The sequence below is a fragment of the Crocodylus siamensis genome, chromosome 1 (genome assembly GCF_052110815.1).
Source record: "Crocodylus siamensis isolate JL-2025a chromosome 1, ASM5211081v1, whole genome shotgun sequence".
NCBI lineage: Eukaryota > Metazoa > Chordata > Crocodylia > Crocodylidae > Crocodylus > Crocodylus siamensis.
Genome location: NC_143395.1, coordinates 150,326,813 through 150,342,401, shown reverse-complemented (window position 1 = coordinate 150,342,401; position 15,589 = coordinate 150,326,813). Strand labels below are relative to the sequence as shown.

General features: G+C 42.2%; 1 protein-coding gene across 3 annotated transcripts in view; it reads right to left on the bottom strand.

Annotated features, from left to right (window-relative positions):
* Positions 1 to 15,589, bottom strand: part of CRIM1 (cysteine rich transmembrane BMP regulator 1) — a 396,377-nt gene that overhangs the window by 30,510 nt on the left and 350,278 nt on the right. For 2 of the 3 annotated variants that reach the window (XM_090045229.1, XM_090045246.1), the window contains 2 exons: positions 15,069 to 15,278; positions 5,098 to 5,313 (listed from right to left, as the gene is read on the bottom strand). In XM_090045229.1, the coding sequence (XP_089901355.1) occupies positions 5,098 to 5,313; positions 15,069 to 15,278 (426 nt within the window). The remainder of the gene's footprint in view (positions 1 to 5,097; positions 5,314 to 15,068; positions 15,279 to 15,589) is intronic. The other variant, XM_090045237.1, reaches the window with a different exon arrangement.

The following is a 15,589-nucleotide window of genomic DNA, read 5'->3' as shown; positions in this document are numbered from 1 at the left end:
ACAGTTACTCAACTTAACAGTCCTTTGAGATATTCTGTCCATATGTCCTACTTAAAGAAAGACTAGAATAGTAGAAAGATGCTATCAAAACAGAAAACTGATCTGGAAGCCTTCATTAAAGAGCAATTTCTTTTTGAGGTGGTGAGGGATGACTAAGTTCCATATAACTGCCATACAAATTTGGAAATACGGACATTTTTCTAACAGATGGCCACGGTTGCCTGACTTATATGATGGTGGAGGGCATCTATGCAGGGCTGACTTGTTAACATATGGTATTGTTATACAGCTACAGACTTATTGTGATCACCTCTGTCGGGATAATGTCTAACCTTAACTCCTGTCATAAAATGTGAGACCAAGTGTTCCTGCATGATTTTTATCTTGTTATGGTCATGTGATAAGGCTCTCACTACTTAAGCGTACACAATTTAGCTTTTCCCAGGGCTAAATGAGGTTTGGGGAAGAAAACTGGGAGATGAATATGGGGGTCCATCAGGGACTCTAAAACAATTTTGGATGGGAACTTGAAACAAACCTGAGAATAACCCTGTCCTTATAAGGCACTATATAGGGAGGAACTGCCATGAGGACCTGAATCTCCCTTTTCTTCCCTTTTCAAGATCTAGATTTTTCTCTGTTAACTACTAGGAATCACCTGCTGTTGGAGTTCAGTGGTAGAATCCTTGTCTGCCATGTGGGAGACCAAGGTTCAGTTCCCAGACATGCTTATAACTACAGCCATTGAAGCACTGAATGCCTGGACTCTGTCTGGCCTTTGGATTCTGTCTCAGTGGCCTAAAGTGGGGGATGGAAGGTCTGCGCAGCCTCCACTCCTCCACAGTCCTGCCTAGGCATATGCATCAGAGGTCCTAGCAATCTCTCATGTGTACAGCATGATCCAGAAAACTCAATGATTGCCTACTACTAGAAGTCTGAAAAAAAAAGAGTTAGATGTATGTATGCAGGCAGGGAAATAGGCATCTTGAGAGTTAAGATCTGTGAGCCAGTACTGAGGGCTTAATCAGCCTACAGATTAGAACTGTCAGATGCCCCCTGACATGATGAATTTAAATTCTTCTCTTTGCTTTTGTGGGGTTCTTCCATAAACTTCAAGTGTATTGCAGTGCAGATAGTCAAGACTTTGTTGGTAACATGAATCCCCCCCGCCTGATAGAAATGCAGGAGTTTCTGCAGAATAGATTCAGTCTCTTAGTTGTTTTTTCTTCCTCAGTCCTTTTACATTCTTGAATAGCTGCTACTTAAAGTGATCCTGATACCAGCTAGATCAAGTGATGCTGGAGGTTGCCATGAGACAGGCTTTAACAAAATCCTTGTTTAATAGGCAGTTAGTTTACCATGCCTGGAAGGGTCTAGGAATTTGGGGGTTTCTTGAGAATTATTTCCAGTGGCATGTTGTGTCTCTCAGCCATGTATTTCATCAGATTTTGCAATATGTTTAAAGTAATCTGTTGCACAAAGCACAGAAATTAACTTCTGCATTATAGGTAGAAGACTAAATTGGTGCTCTTCTCCTGTTCAAAAAATGATCTATTGAGTCCCTCTCTGATTCCAACTGATATGAAGGGAGAAGAGCTAGGTACTTTGTGCTGACGGAGGGAATGAAAAAGAATGCCTCCCTCAAGTGGTGGAACCACCTTTTCTGGACTCCTGTATCCCTTGTGTGTGTGTAGATGAAAGAGTAGCAAAAAAGCTAGTGCTGCTGATATGGTACAAGTCAGGGAACTGAAACACACAGACAGGCTATTTGGTCCCAAACAGGACATGGGCATTGCATATGCTAGATATCAAGAAAGTCAGTACTGAATAGTCAGTTGGAGTAAAAGGGTCAGCTGATTTAGACAGTACCACATGTCCTCTTCTTGTACTCAGTACCGAGGTGCCAGAGGCGCCAGTCAGACCTTTCCCAGGTCATTGGACTCAACTCAAACTTTGGCTATAGAGCCTGAGCTAAGTCTAATTATGCATCTAATTATGTACACCTACTCTTTCGTGTCTCTGTCTGGTGATCCTAGGGGAAGACTTGTATCTTATCTCACCTCCTTTCTATCCATTCATGAAAAAAAAAAATCAAGAAGTGAAATTAAGTTATTGACTAAGGACCCTTGATATTTCAGCCTTAGTGCTAGGGATGAAATCATGACTCAGTGGGACAGTAGAGGAAAGGGACTGAAGGCGAGGGCTGGGCTGTGCCTTAGTTCTATCCTTCTAAGTGTCTGAGGAGGCTTTCAGGATATGCCCTAGAAGAAATAAGTTTAAGTGGTCAAACTTACCTTTTGAGTCCTCTTGGAAAAAGAATGACAGAGTTCTAAAGGAGTTCCCATTGCTGACTGGTATAGAGCATCAGAGAGGTATATCTTAAATCCTGGGAGATTTTGCTTTTTCATAACAGTGTAAATCTTTGTATTGGGAAAGTTAGTGACTGAGCAAGCAAGCGAGCACCAGGGAGTGGCAGGATCTAAACATATTATCTATGAAAAAAATCAGTAAAATTTTCTTTTGGTGCGTCTTTTGCAATGGGCCTTAGGAATTAACTAACCACTATATTAACTAATCATTAACACAGAGAGGTATGGAGATCCTAAAAGGTTCCATCCTACTTCCATGTTGGATAAGAAAGAACCAAAGGACAGTTGGGCCTGCTCTGGCCTTTATGCTTTCAGTTGTGTGAAGCTGAACACAGACAACTTGGGTGTAGGCATGGCTCTAAGAGACACTTCTAGCTAAAAGAATCTGATCATTAGAGAGATCTACGTGAAGAATTTTCTTAAGAATAAGGATGATCATATTACTAGAGCCAGTCATTTTTTCTTTTTGCTAAAAAGATTTTGTCATAAAATAATGTCTTCTCAAATATGAAGTCTTTCCATTGAAAAATAAATTCTGACAAAGGTATTTGTGTTTTTTATTTTTGGAAAAAGCAACAAAATTAAGTTCCTACTTTTTGGCTCTTAGTTCAAACAAACTCCCAAAGTTCACTCTATGGAACTGGAATTCTCATTTGGTCATGGAAGGATTCAGGAGCTGGACCTTGCTGGCCTCTATGCCTTTGATAACCTTCCCCAAAGACTTGCAGATACTCTCTATCCATGGGCAGCTAAACAGGTTACCTGATTTTAAAAAATAACAGAAATACTGGGAAAGCCAGAAAGGTCTCAATCATATCAGTGAGAAGGGGCAGGCATTTAGCACCTCTGAAAATTTAAATCCCCTGTTTAGCTGCCTATGCACAGCCTGAAAAGGTTAACTTCAGGCACCTGTGCTTTGAATGCTAATCAATGAAGAGCTAGGTAAACTGGTATCTTTCAGATAAAAATGAAAGCCTCATTTAAACCAAAACTTTTAATATTCATCTAGTTTGAAATTCTTGTGCTCTTTGGTATTTTTCTCACTCTCCATTTTTTGCAGCATTTCTAATGTACTAACATCTGCCATTACTGGGGCAAGGTGAGGATGGAGGGGGCACAGTGCAGCTGGATTCCCTAAAGAAATTTTTGCCAACTCATTCTGGCTGATTGAGCTGGCACCTCAGTGTATCACCTGTAATAATAATAATACAGGTGCAGTATTGTATGGACTTCCACTGTGCCTGGCCACCTTTTCTCACTGAAAGAGAGGATGGATGTCTTCACTTTAAGGAAAGGAGACATCACTACTACTATGTAATGGTAATGACATAAAGACTGGACATGGGAGTGTGCTTGTGATCTCTTTCTCTCTCTTAAACACCCATGTACAATCTAGTTTTGGGTATTATATAACTTATTTTATTCCATCTCATTTATAATCTGTTAATTAAAATTAGCCTTAACACTAGTCCTAACTTGGCTGATTTTCTGATACTCCAACAGGAACTTTCCAGTAGTTTAATATATTGCTGTTTATCATTATCTTGTATTTCATTAGCTATTCCAATACCATTTTCAATGCATAACAGTGCTCATACTGACATCAATCTGGTTTCTTAAAGTATTAGATAAAGTGCTTTACTAGAATCCAAGATATTACATTTATTGTGCTCCATATATCGACTAATATAGGAAGCATATAAAAACCTAGATCACATTTACTTGGGATGGTTTATTCATATACTCATTTGACTTATTAGTTTCAATTAGCATCTAGCTACTTACATATACTTCTTTCTTTTCACAACTTATTGATTAAAGAGATCTATGAGATTATCCCCTGCCAAAGAACGACTGTATTCCACAGCATATTTGTGAGCACTTGGTGCTATCTGTTTATAAATGACTCAAGGAATAGGCCTCCCACAAGCGACTACTCCAGCCTATTGCTGGTAGGAAAAAATTCCTATTAACCTACTTTTCCTTTACTCAGTTCTATCCCATTACCCTTGGGATACTTACACATCCCTTAGATTATGATAAACATATTCTCTTCCTCCTTGGCACCTAGAGACTTCCTATACTTTTAGACAGCTATCACAGACTCCCTTAGTCGGTTTGGCAAAGTTCTGTTTATTAGCTTTTAATTCTTTCTATATAAATCAGTATCTCCAGTCCGATAATCAGTCTCTTTGTTTGTCTCTGAATTCCTTCAACGTGTTTTAACAGGAACCAAAGTCAAAATTTGTCAGTTGTATTCATCAAGATCATTTCATCACCTGCACCCAGCTTTCTTAAGACTGACCCAAGTTTAGATTTTCTTTTTCTTCCCGATCCTCTGATAATTATTCAGGATTTATATCGTAAGCATAAAAATTACTTAACTGCTGATTATAAGAGTTTTAACTAAAGTAGCATTCACTGTGTCACTTGAGACACTCATATGGAGGTCTCTCTGGAGATCTGCAAGCAGAATAAAGTAAATGTTTTCAAGAGCGCTCCTTAGAGCACTTGTTTACTAATGCTTTAAGAGATATTGCTATAGCAGCTTTTGAACATCACTGTCAAGAGACTATAACAAGTGATGGTTACAGGACTGCTCTTGTGAAATCACAGGACTAGCATTTTAGTATCTTCATGACTAAATATTTTTCCTAGTATGACATACTTTTGCAAAAGTCCCAGAAAGGTCTATGCTGACAAATCTATATTAGTAGGAAATATTTACCTGGACACTGAGGACAACAGGAGTCCTGTGTACGGGTGGGATTTTGACAAAGAAGAGGTGGACAGACTTCAGTCTCACATAGGACACGTCCACTATGGCAAGTACATTGGGTACAGGAATCAATATTCCATGTTTCTCCTTCCACAAAATATTCTCCTCCTGGAGCATGGCAGATGGATGGACTGGTGAGCTCTGGTTTCTGTACAATTACCTCATCTAGGAAAACAAGAAATCAAAGGCAAACAAGTGAAAATATGTTGAGGCTATAGGTGGTAAGAAATGCACACAGGCTTATTAATTTCTTATTGTTATTGCTGAAAATATAAATAATAAAAACAGTAGAAACAAAGTCAAAGAAAACTAGTTGAGAAAGTATTGGCATTGCTCAGTGTGATTATCCATATATGATCATGGCAAAAAAAAGGAAAATGAGAAATTAGACAAGAACTAACCTAAGAAAACCTTAAGAAGGCAAGATATATTTGAGAGGAACAAGTTCAACACAAATCTACTTAATGGAATAGCTGCAGAAAATGGAAGTCAGTAACTTATAAACACTGAATATTAGTGGACATATTTTTTTACAAGAGCTTGCAGGGAAACATGGAGGGAACTGTGGATGAAGTAGGTTGTTGCCTAGGGCCTCATGCCTCTCTGACCCAGTTAGTTTCTAAGGGTGCCCATAGACAGGTGGGGATACTTCTCCAGTGCTCTGTAATTACAGCACGCTGGAGCACACCGGATGAATCAAGTCTGCTAGGACTGCTTATTAGTGTGCTCCAGCCAGCCTCTGCTTTAACTGAAGTTCATCGAACGAGCTTTAGGTAAAGTTCCCCTGCCACCATTTTGAAGCACAGGGACACTTGATTAGCACACCCTAGCAGACTCAATTAATTAGTTAGTCTGACTTCAGACTAACACAGTTAAGCACCTCTGTGTCTTCCACAGCCAGAATGAGTAAGCTAACCATTAGGCCATTACATGAAATGGGGGTACCACCTCTTCTCTGCCTGTATTTTAAAAGAAAAGTAGTGACCTAGCTGTATTTTAAAAGGGAGAGGGCAGATGCCTACCTTTGGGACAGACTTCTAGGCCATGGACTCCAAGTGGAGGGTGGCATCTCCACATGACCAAAGCCCTAGAAATGGATGGAATTTAACACACACCACTGTCTTCTGTGTTGTCTTGTGTGCTTTCTACAGGCAGGCTCACTACACAGACTTTATGTGGTTTTCTGCTCAGTTTACAGACTATTTTCAATGGGCCTACCTCACCCATGCTCTGTATGTAGAATCAAGGTGCCTAACACAGGATTCTGGAATCCATTCCAGGAGCCAAGATCCAGCTCTGAATCTCTCTGTGAAATGGGGATGATACTCCTTTCCTGTGAGGTACCACAACAGTGTAGGTTGTAGGCGTGTTGGTCTAAGGACGTAGGCAGATGAGTTTATTTGGGTAACTGTGATATCTTTTATTAGACCAAATAAATAGTTGGAAAAATTGTTCTTTGCAAGCTCTGGGGCACAAACACCCTTCTTCAGGCATAGGGAGAGTCTGGTGGTGTTTCTGTGCTATCCTGGGTGGAATAGAAACATAGGCCAATATGCAAAATGCAGGTCTGTGAAAATGCAAATGTGTGGCAGGGAAGATCAGAGGGGATCGGAGAAAACAGGTGCAAGACAGGTAAGCGTGGGTGTGGGGAGCAGGGAATGTTGACTTGGTGATAGGATAGACCTGGGTGTTGAAAGAGGCACTCAGGATAACAACAAATGTGGCATATGAGGTGATTCTGATTGATTCCAGTCAAAACCCAGAGCAGCACAGCCCTTTACACATTCAGCTTGTCACTGGGATGAAAGGAAATTAACTTGAATTAGCTTTAATTGTCCTGGGCAAAAAAAAATATTATCTTGGAAACTTCACAAGGTACCTAAAGAGAGGTAATGGGCGTGTACTTCTGTATGATTCCAGGACAAAAAGCTGTCCTGAGAGAAATCCCATCATTTGTTTCTACCCTCACTTTCTACATTAGTAGGGTCTATAGAAATATAATAGATAAGACAGCTAAGACAGATGTCTATCTTTCTAGTCATACCTGGAGATGCAGAATCCCAATCATAATCACTCTTATGTCTCTTGCACATCATCAAAGACTTAACCCTGATATTAGTTTTATAGCATATTATAACCTACGATCTGATTCCTGAATATCCCCACACATAAAAGGTGACAGTGACCCTCTCCGCTTTTGATAAGCCTTGATCTCCCAGTAATCAGCTTCTTTTCTTCTGCTAATTGTTTGTCTGCTGCTTCTGGGAACTTTTCTCCCCCCTCTTCCAAGTGTTTTTTTACTAAGCTGTGCTGGCTTTTACTCCTCAGACCTGAAAAGTCTTGCATCCAAAAGCTTGCCTAACTTTATTCCAACTATACAGGTGGTCCAATAAAAAGGTAAAAAATCTACCCAAAGTAATCCTTACCTCCCATTACATTCTCAGCAGTGTTGTGCTTGTCTAAGGGTATGAACAAACAGCTTTGTATGAACAAATAACTAAGGGTATGAACAATATGAAAAAATTATAATTTGGCCACTTGAAAGGGGAGAAAGAACTGATGAGCTGTTACGCTGTTACCATTTCATCTGCATGAACCGTCAGGGATTGAAAGTTTAAATTGCCTTAACTCTGACCCTGAATGAAGTGGGGTTAAAGTTGGAGCAGTTTTGTTATATTTACACAATCATGCAATCATAGCTGTTACATAACTTACATATATCCCTTTATACTGATACAATTATTATATCTGTCTATACCTTGAAGGATCAGTGCTTGTGTCCCTGACTATGGTTTCTCATTATACCTTCTAATGAGGGGCATGTAGCTCAAATACCTGTTTTCTCTTCTAGAGAATGCTGTTAACTTCCAGTGAAAATCAACAAAGGCATCTCCCACTACTGTTTTATCTGATTCAAAGAACATTCAAATTGCTTCTTTCCTGATGCATATGGGCATGCTGAAGAGCAGGGGTGGGCAATTATTTTGGGTGGAGGGCCGTCTACTGAGTTTTGGCAAGCCATTGAGGGCCACCTGACAGTCAGCCAGGGGCAGATAAATATTAATTTTCCAAACTTTTTAGGGGCCCCACAGGATGGCCTGGCAGGCCACACCTGGCCCGTGGGCCACATTTTGCTTACCCCTGCTGAAGAGCCTCCATTTCCCTCACCCTTATTATGATATTCCCATTTTCCCTATTATCATCTGTAGATAATATGTACAACCTGGTAGTGTTTAACCATAGCTGAAACAATTTGGCTGCTCCACTGCCTCGACACCATCTAATTTGTATTTCAGCTGTTGTATATTATTTTGTACTGATGATTTCTGCAGGTTTTGTGCATAGATAACAGAAGACGCCACAGGCAAGACGATGTTAATTTCTCTTAAAATTACAAATAGTCTCAGCAAACTGCCTGCTTTGCATCTGGTCCTTCACAAAGCCACAAACCGACTTATTATACAGCAGCTCATCCAGGGCTTATGGTCAAAACAGCACAACAAAAAGCACAATTCAAAACTAATGTTGTTTCTGACTCCCATAGCCTGGATATAACTATTGCAACATAACTGCTGTAAAATTATGGAAACTATGACATTCCTGAACAGGGCATGATGGGAGAGGGGTAAAGGCATCTTGCTACAGCACTGGAACCCTGAATTCAAGCCTTTCCATGGGCTCATGTCAAATGCTGCCTCTAACTGACCTAACTATAAATGGGTATTGTTTATTTAGGCTAGGAAGTAAAAGGTGGCTGGATATGAGGTGAGGCACATCACTCCCTTGGTCTAGGAACAGACATTCAAAAATCCTGAGTCTGAATTGAATTAATCTTTGCAGGTTAGTTTAATCTGCAGAGACTGAACTGATTTGCAAGTGGGTAGACATTCACTTTTGAATCTGGGAATGTAGGTGCATGCCTAGAGTGGCTCAAGCTAGAAGTTGGGGGGTGTTAGAGCAGCCCCCCTTTCCATTCCATAGTGCTGAGCTGGGGGGGGCGTGGCCAGGTCCTGGCAGGACGTTATGATTAGGAAGGGGTTTAAACTCCCACCCTGGCCTGCACAGTCCCCCACTGGAGTGTGCTTAGAGGGGGAGGGGGAAGCAGCCCTCACCAGGCTTCTCTCCCGCTTGCTGCTCAAGGGGCAGGGAGTGTTGCCAGACTCTGGCCCCCGGCTAAAACTCTAAGGCAAGGGATAGGGTGGTGAGGGAGGACTGCTTGTGTGGACTGCATGCGTCTGTTGATGATACTAAGCTTTTCCATCTTCCTCTCCCTGCTTCTTCATACTGTCTGCAGCAAACTGACAGCACTCACAGGTCATAGTCACTACAAACCAGATCATTTTTCACACCTCTGTTCCCCAGATTGCGGCCTTTGAAGCAAGCCAGCAGTCAGTAGGGAGCTTATCAGAACACAAAACTTATCAGCTTGTCAAGCCCTACAAAAGAAAACAAATGCATCTCTCTCATTAGTTTCAAGAGCTTCTCATCTGCAGGATGCATTTGCAAGCCACTGCCCTCTAGCCCTAAGTGGATACTGTTCTGTCTGCCTTTGTTCCAGTGAAATTGGAGACACACATACAGACACATCTCAGCATTAGCTGCCATGGTGGCAGGGAGTATAGCCAGATGCCAGCTGGAGTCTGTGCCACTAGGGCCCCTGCTGTAGGAGAGGGACAGAAGGGAGGATCCCTTCTTGGGTAGCTAGCAGCGAGGTGGGGATGGGAACAGGGGGTGAAGTAGGAGGAAGACTGGCAGATGCTCCATTCCCCCACCTCCTCAGCCAGCTAGAGCTCTGGCTAGGGAGGAAAGGGGCAAGGCCAGCCCTGCTCTCTGAAGCAGAGAGCCCAGCCCAGCTCAGAGCTGAAAAACTTGCTGGGATACTAGGGGACTTATCTGATATAACTTAAATCAGGAAGGGGTCTGGGGCAGAAGTTCCATAAAATGGTTTGACCCAGTTCAGTTAAGTCTGATACTACATTCAACCAGGTTTATCTTAAACCAGTTTCAGCCATTTTGAAACCGGTTTATGTACACTGAACTTATGTTCTGTTACAGGTTTAGACAAGTTTTGGATCACTTAAACTGGCTTATGTGTAACTTCTTTCCCTAGCCTTGGTGACAAACTGGCATACCTTAACCACACTAGCCCCAGTGGGCCATTAGCTTGGGTGGACCTTTGACCTGACTGGATTATATTCCTGAACCTTAGCTAGTCAACTGAACAGTCTCTTAAATCCAGTGTTTCCAGTAAGTGTTACTGACACATACACTGAGAAGGGTGGTTTCAGCCACAGGATGAAATGGTTTTTCTTTCCTTCTATTACCTACTGAAGACCTACAGCTTTCCACAAACTGCAGTCTAATTTATCTGTATAATTAACAAGAAAATATGTGACTGCAGCACAGGAGTAAATTGTTTATTATCAGTCAAAATGTGCATGGCCTTGCTGAGAGCCCAGTAGAACCAGACAGGCTTGGCAGTCTCTTGGAAAAACAGAGGGCATCTATACACATGCCTGATGCCTGCTCCAGTGTGTTCTAATTGGAACACGTTGGAGCAGACTCGATTAATTTATTCTGCTGGAGCGTGCTAATTAGCATGCTCCAGCAGCCTCAGCATTATATGTATTTCATGTCCTTGTGCTTCAAAATGGTGTTGGAGGTGCTTTAACTAAAGCTTGTTGAATGAGCTTTAGTTAAAACATCCCCACCGCCATTTTGAAGCGTGAAATGCTGAATACACAAGACGCTGCAGTCACTTTAATTAGAGAGGTTCACAAGACCTGTTCTAATAAAAAGTGTTCCTTCTCCCACTCTGCAAAGCATGTGAACATGCCCAGAAAGTACAGCAAGATAAGGTGAGTGGCTAGCTAAGGAAAAGCATACTAAAGTCAAAGGGGACAAACTAGCAGTGATCAAGGTCTTGTGTGTTCCTACAATTCCATGGTAGTGAAATCTGTCATAGCACTGTACTCTGGAATCTAGAGGAGCACTGATATATGGGTCCCATATCAGACTGGCACCAATATAAAGAAAATTGACTGTGCTGACAATCGGCTTTTTTGGCTGATGTAGCTGATAAATGCTGTGTTTGTGCACGCAACCATGGCACAAAATGCAGGGGCCCAGAAGTCCATCTCGGCAGCATGAAGAGCAGCTGGGTCCAGCTGGTAAGTCTTTTGTGGGGAAGAGGCAACAAGGGGAGGGAAGGGCTGTGGGGAGGGCAGACTGAGGCCTCCACAGTGATGAAGGGAGTTGGGCTGGGGTAGAGGTAGGAACTGCCTAGCCAGGGTAGGGTGTAGGACTCAGCAGCGCATGGAAAGAGGGTGGCAGCTCCCACTTCTATGCGCACCCCCTGAAAAGGCAGGGGGGTTGTGTGCCCTTAGATCTGTGCATGGGGTGAGGGCAGGCTGCTGCTGTGGGCTGGGGCCAGGGCGGTGCTGGGCTCCTCCCAGTGGGGGGTTTGGGTCGGGCTCTGCTTGGGGCAGGTTGTGGCAGTACTGGGAGGGGATGGGGGGCTACGGTGAACTCTTGAGTGGCTGAAGCCCCTCATGTAACCCCCCTCTTAGCATTGCTGCAGCCTGACCTGAGCGCAGCCCAGCCCACCCCAGCCCCCCCACCAGGAAAAGCCTGGTGCTGCCCCAGCTTGCAACAGCAGTCCATCCTCACTCTGCATGCAAATCTGTGGGCACATGCCTCCCATGCCCTCTCAGAGTGCACAAAGCCTCAACCCTATCCCTGCACCCCCAAGATGAGCTGCTCTCAGCTCCATCCTGTGCTCTGCCCCAGTTGTGCAGCACTTGCCCCTGCCCCAGCCCCATTCACTCTCTCACCACAGGGGACAATCTACGCCCCCCATGCCCATTCCCTCCCCCTCCCCCTTCCTCCACAACAGACTTACCAGCCCAATGCTGGTCTCCAAGCTGCCCAGCTGCATACTGGCAATTGGATTGGCATCAGCCGATATGGGTCATTAAAAATTGGCCATTGGTACTGGCACAAAAAATCTCTATCGGTGTACCCCTACTGGAATCTAAGCTTCCATTAAAAAAAAAAATCTAGACTTCAAAGTTTCCAAAGTAGCCTTGAAAACATTAAATTGAGTATAAACAAATACAGCATTTGCAGACTGCCTGAAAAATTGCAACTCTGATAAGGGGTAGCTCTCCTATCCCTGTTAAAAGGTTTTTACCTCTAAAATTAAAAAATGCCAGTTTAAGTGTCAACATTATTACATTTATTTTATGTGCTAATTCCATAATTTTCAAAGGCTTTCTCAGTTGCCTAAACCTCTGACTTTCCTTTTCTACAGCTTCACTAATGAAGTGCATCGTTGATACAAAATAATCTTGATATGCCATTGGTGACATTATGCCTGTAAATGTAGGGGCATAATATAATCTAAGCTCAATATAAAAATAAATGTTTATTGATTAGACTGCATTGGTATTTCATACTTAATAAAAGCATCAATGTTTTAACTTTACTTAAGGCTGCCATAGAACCTAGTGTCTCTATCAAGTGCCAAAGAATATTATCCAGTTTGCTGTCAAATTAATGGAAAAAAAAAGATCACTTACTTACCTTCAAGTAACCAATTTCTCAAGCTGATGGAAATCATTGGAGGAGCCTGGGAGTTCCTGCCAGGGTGGCGCAGGCCTCCCCAGGGTCACTGGCACCATCTCAGTGGCTTAGATATTTGCACTGGGTGCAGTGCAGATCGATGCACAAGATGGTGCCATATATTCTCTTAGTGACTGGAGCATACCAGGTGTTTTAACTAACTATGCAGTAGGCCTGTGCGAAGCGGCTAGTATTCAGTTTGGATTTGGCCAATTTGGGGTACAGTGATTTGATTCAGTGATTCAAATCACTGTCCCAAATCAATTCAGCAAAATCAGATTTGGAGATTTGTCTGCTGCTGAATCAGCCGAAACTCCGAATCAAATAGGCCCCATCCTCCACCTGCTGTCCTAGCCCCATCAGTGGCTGCCCCATCCCAGCAATTTAAAGGGAAAAAAAAGCCCCGCACTCACCAGCTACTGCCAGGTTGTGGGGGGTGGTCCTTGCTGCCCCCAGTGCCCCACACTGCATGGAGGTGCTCTGCCACAAGGCCCCAGAAGCCCCGACGGCTGCTATAGCAGCCAGCGAGTCTGGGGAACTTTTCATTTTTTTTAAAGAGCCAGGATGCTGGGGCCAGGTGGGGCAGCTGTTGATGGGGCTGGGAGAAAGGACAGGAGATGAGTCGCTTGTGGCATAGCTCTCCATGCAGTGCAGGGCAGCAGGGATCTCCCCCCAACTTGGCAGGAGCCAGCGAGTGTGGGGCTTTTTTGTTTGTTTGTTTTTTAAGAGCTGGGATGCTGGGGCCAGGTGGGGCAGCCATTGACAGGGCTGAGAGAACGGACAGGGGTCAGGGGGTGCTCAGGGGGGTGGGGGGGGGGAAGATGCAGGGGATGGGGTCTGGTAGCAGTCCCCCCATGGTCCCTTCCCCCCTCCTTTAGATCCCCATCCCATGGTGGCAAGTGGGGAGGGACTGTCTGAATCTCTCTGAATCTTTTCTGAATTGATTCAGAGAGCTTTGAATTGATTTGGACCTTTTTATTGGTCTCCTGATTCAATTCGGATTTGGAAATTCAGCCACCAAATCGGGCCCAATCTCCTCCAAATCAAATCAGCATTCGAAGCTTCGCATAGCCCTACTGTGTGTTTAATCCATTTTTTAAATGTTAAATATTAGTTATTGTTATACTACTAAATATATATAATTTAATTACATTCTAATTGTTATTTTGTCTCTTGCATTCAATACATTAACATTTTATCTGAAACTTTTCAATGATTTCCTGCTTTGTATTACTTTAGCATTTTTTAATTAATATCATTATCAGAACTACTACATTTACCATACAGTTTACTGTAAAAATTAGTAAATGCTTACATTGACTTATAATACATTGATATTTAATAACTATTTAAGTCACATATAATCATTTGTTATATTTAAATAACCTCCTAATAGCAGTTTCATTGAGGTAAATGATACAAATATAACAGCATTCTTATACTACATAGGACATACAGCAACAGTTTTTCATGAGTTGTTGATGTGTTATTTTGTTGTCATTGAAAACAATATTGCAATTCTACTGTAGTTATCCTTAGCCTTCCTATCTAAAGAATCACAATAATCTTCCACTGCAGATAGAGCAGAAATGTTTCCTCAGTGTGGAATCAATAAGTTTAATAAAAAAAATGAATATTTACATAAAAGACAGTAAAGATGATCATAGGTAGCTCACCATTACTGAAGACTTACTTTTAACATAAAATATTATGAATATCTTGTAATGGCAGCCCAGAAAACTTTTTTAATTCATAGCTTATAAATTGGAAACAATATCTGAGAACTATAACATCTTTTAAATAGTTTTTGTACAGATGGGGCAAAATTTGGAGACAACCAGCTTACAAAGCACCCCTTATGTGGGGACCACACTGCTAACAGGTGGGGTGAGTTGGTGATACATCTTGCACAAGAAGAAAAACTCTGATGACAGGGCTCTATGATTAATGTTATACAAAATTAAATTTTCAGCATTTGGTGGCCCCTAAGCAAATGGCAGTTCAAGGCAATCTTCCATCCTTCTTTCCCTGGGTCTCAACCATCTGTACAAATATTAAGACTCACTACATACAAGTGACATACTTGTATTGATACTTTACATGTGGGGAAACTGAACCACAGTGAACTTAGTCTTAAGTCACCCAACCTAATCTGTGGTATACCTGGTAACAGAAATGTGTCCAGTTGACTTGCACTTGTGCCTTAACTAAAGTTCTATTTCTCATGTGTGAGAAACTGGTACACACGAGTGAAAGAAAGATTGTTTTATGATAGAACATAGAGTGTAACATTTTACCTGGACATGATGGACAACATTGTCCTGGATGTATGGTGGGGTTGTCACAGTTAGGAACAGGGCAGGTTATCAAGGCACACATCTCCCGTCCATTGTGACAGTAACATTCTCTGCAACCATCATGCCAGCTCTCCTCATTTTCATGACGGCGCCCATCCATTGACAGGCATGAGCCTGTTTTTACTGGTGGCATAAGAGAAGCTGGTGCCTCTGCATAAGATGATCAGAAAATACAGTGCCTGGGTGAGAGTGTGTTGCTTAGAATGCATTAAATTTTAAAGATTATTATTATTATTATTCACAGCTTCTTTCTGTCTCCCAATCTGAGAAACAAGATCAATCATGGGGCACATGGAACAAGGAACTGCAAGGTATACCAAGGTGGAAGGGACATTTTTATTGTAGTTTGATGCAGCATCTATAAGAAAGGCAGTATTCATTTCCTTCTGCTGATACTTTGCATGTCAATGTTGATGAAAATTTTCTGTACCCATATGAACAAGGGAAGATTTGCTTTGATC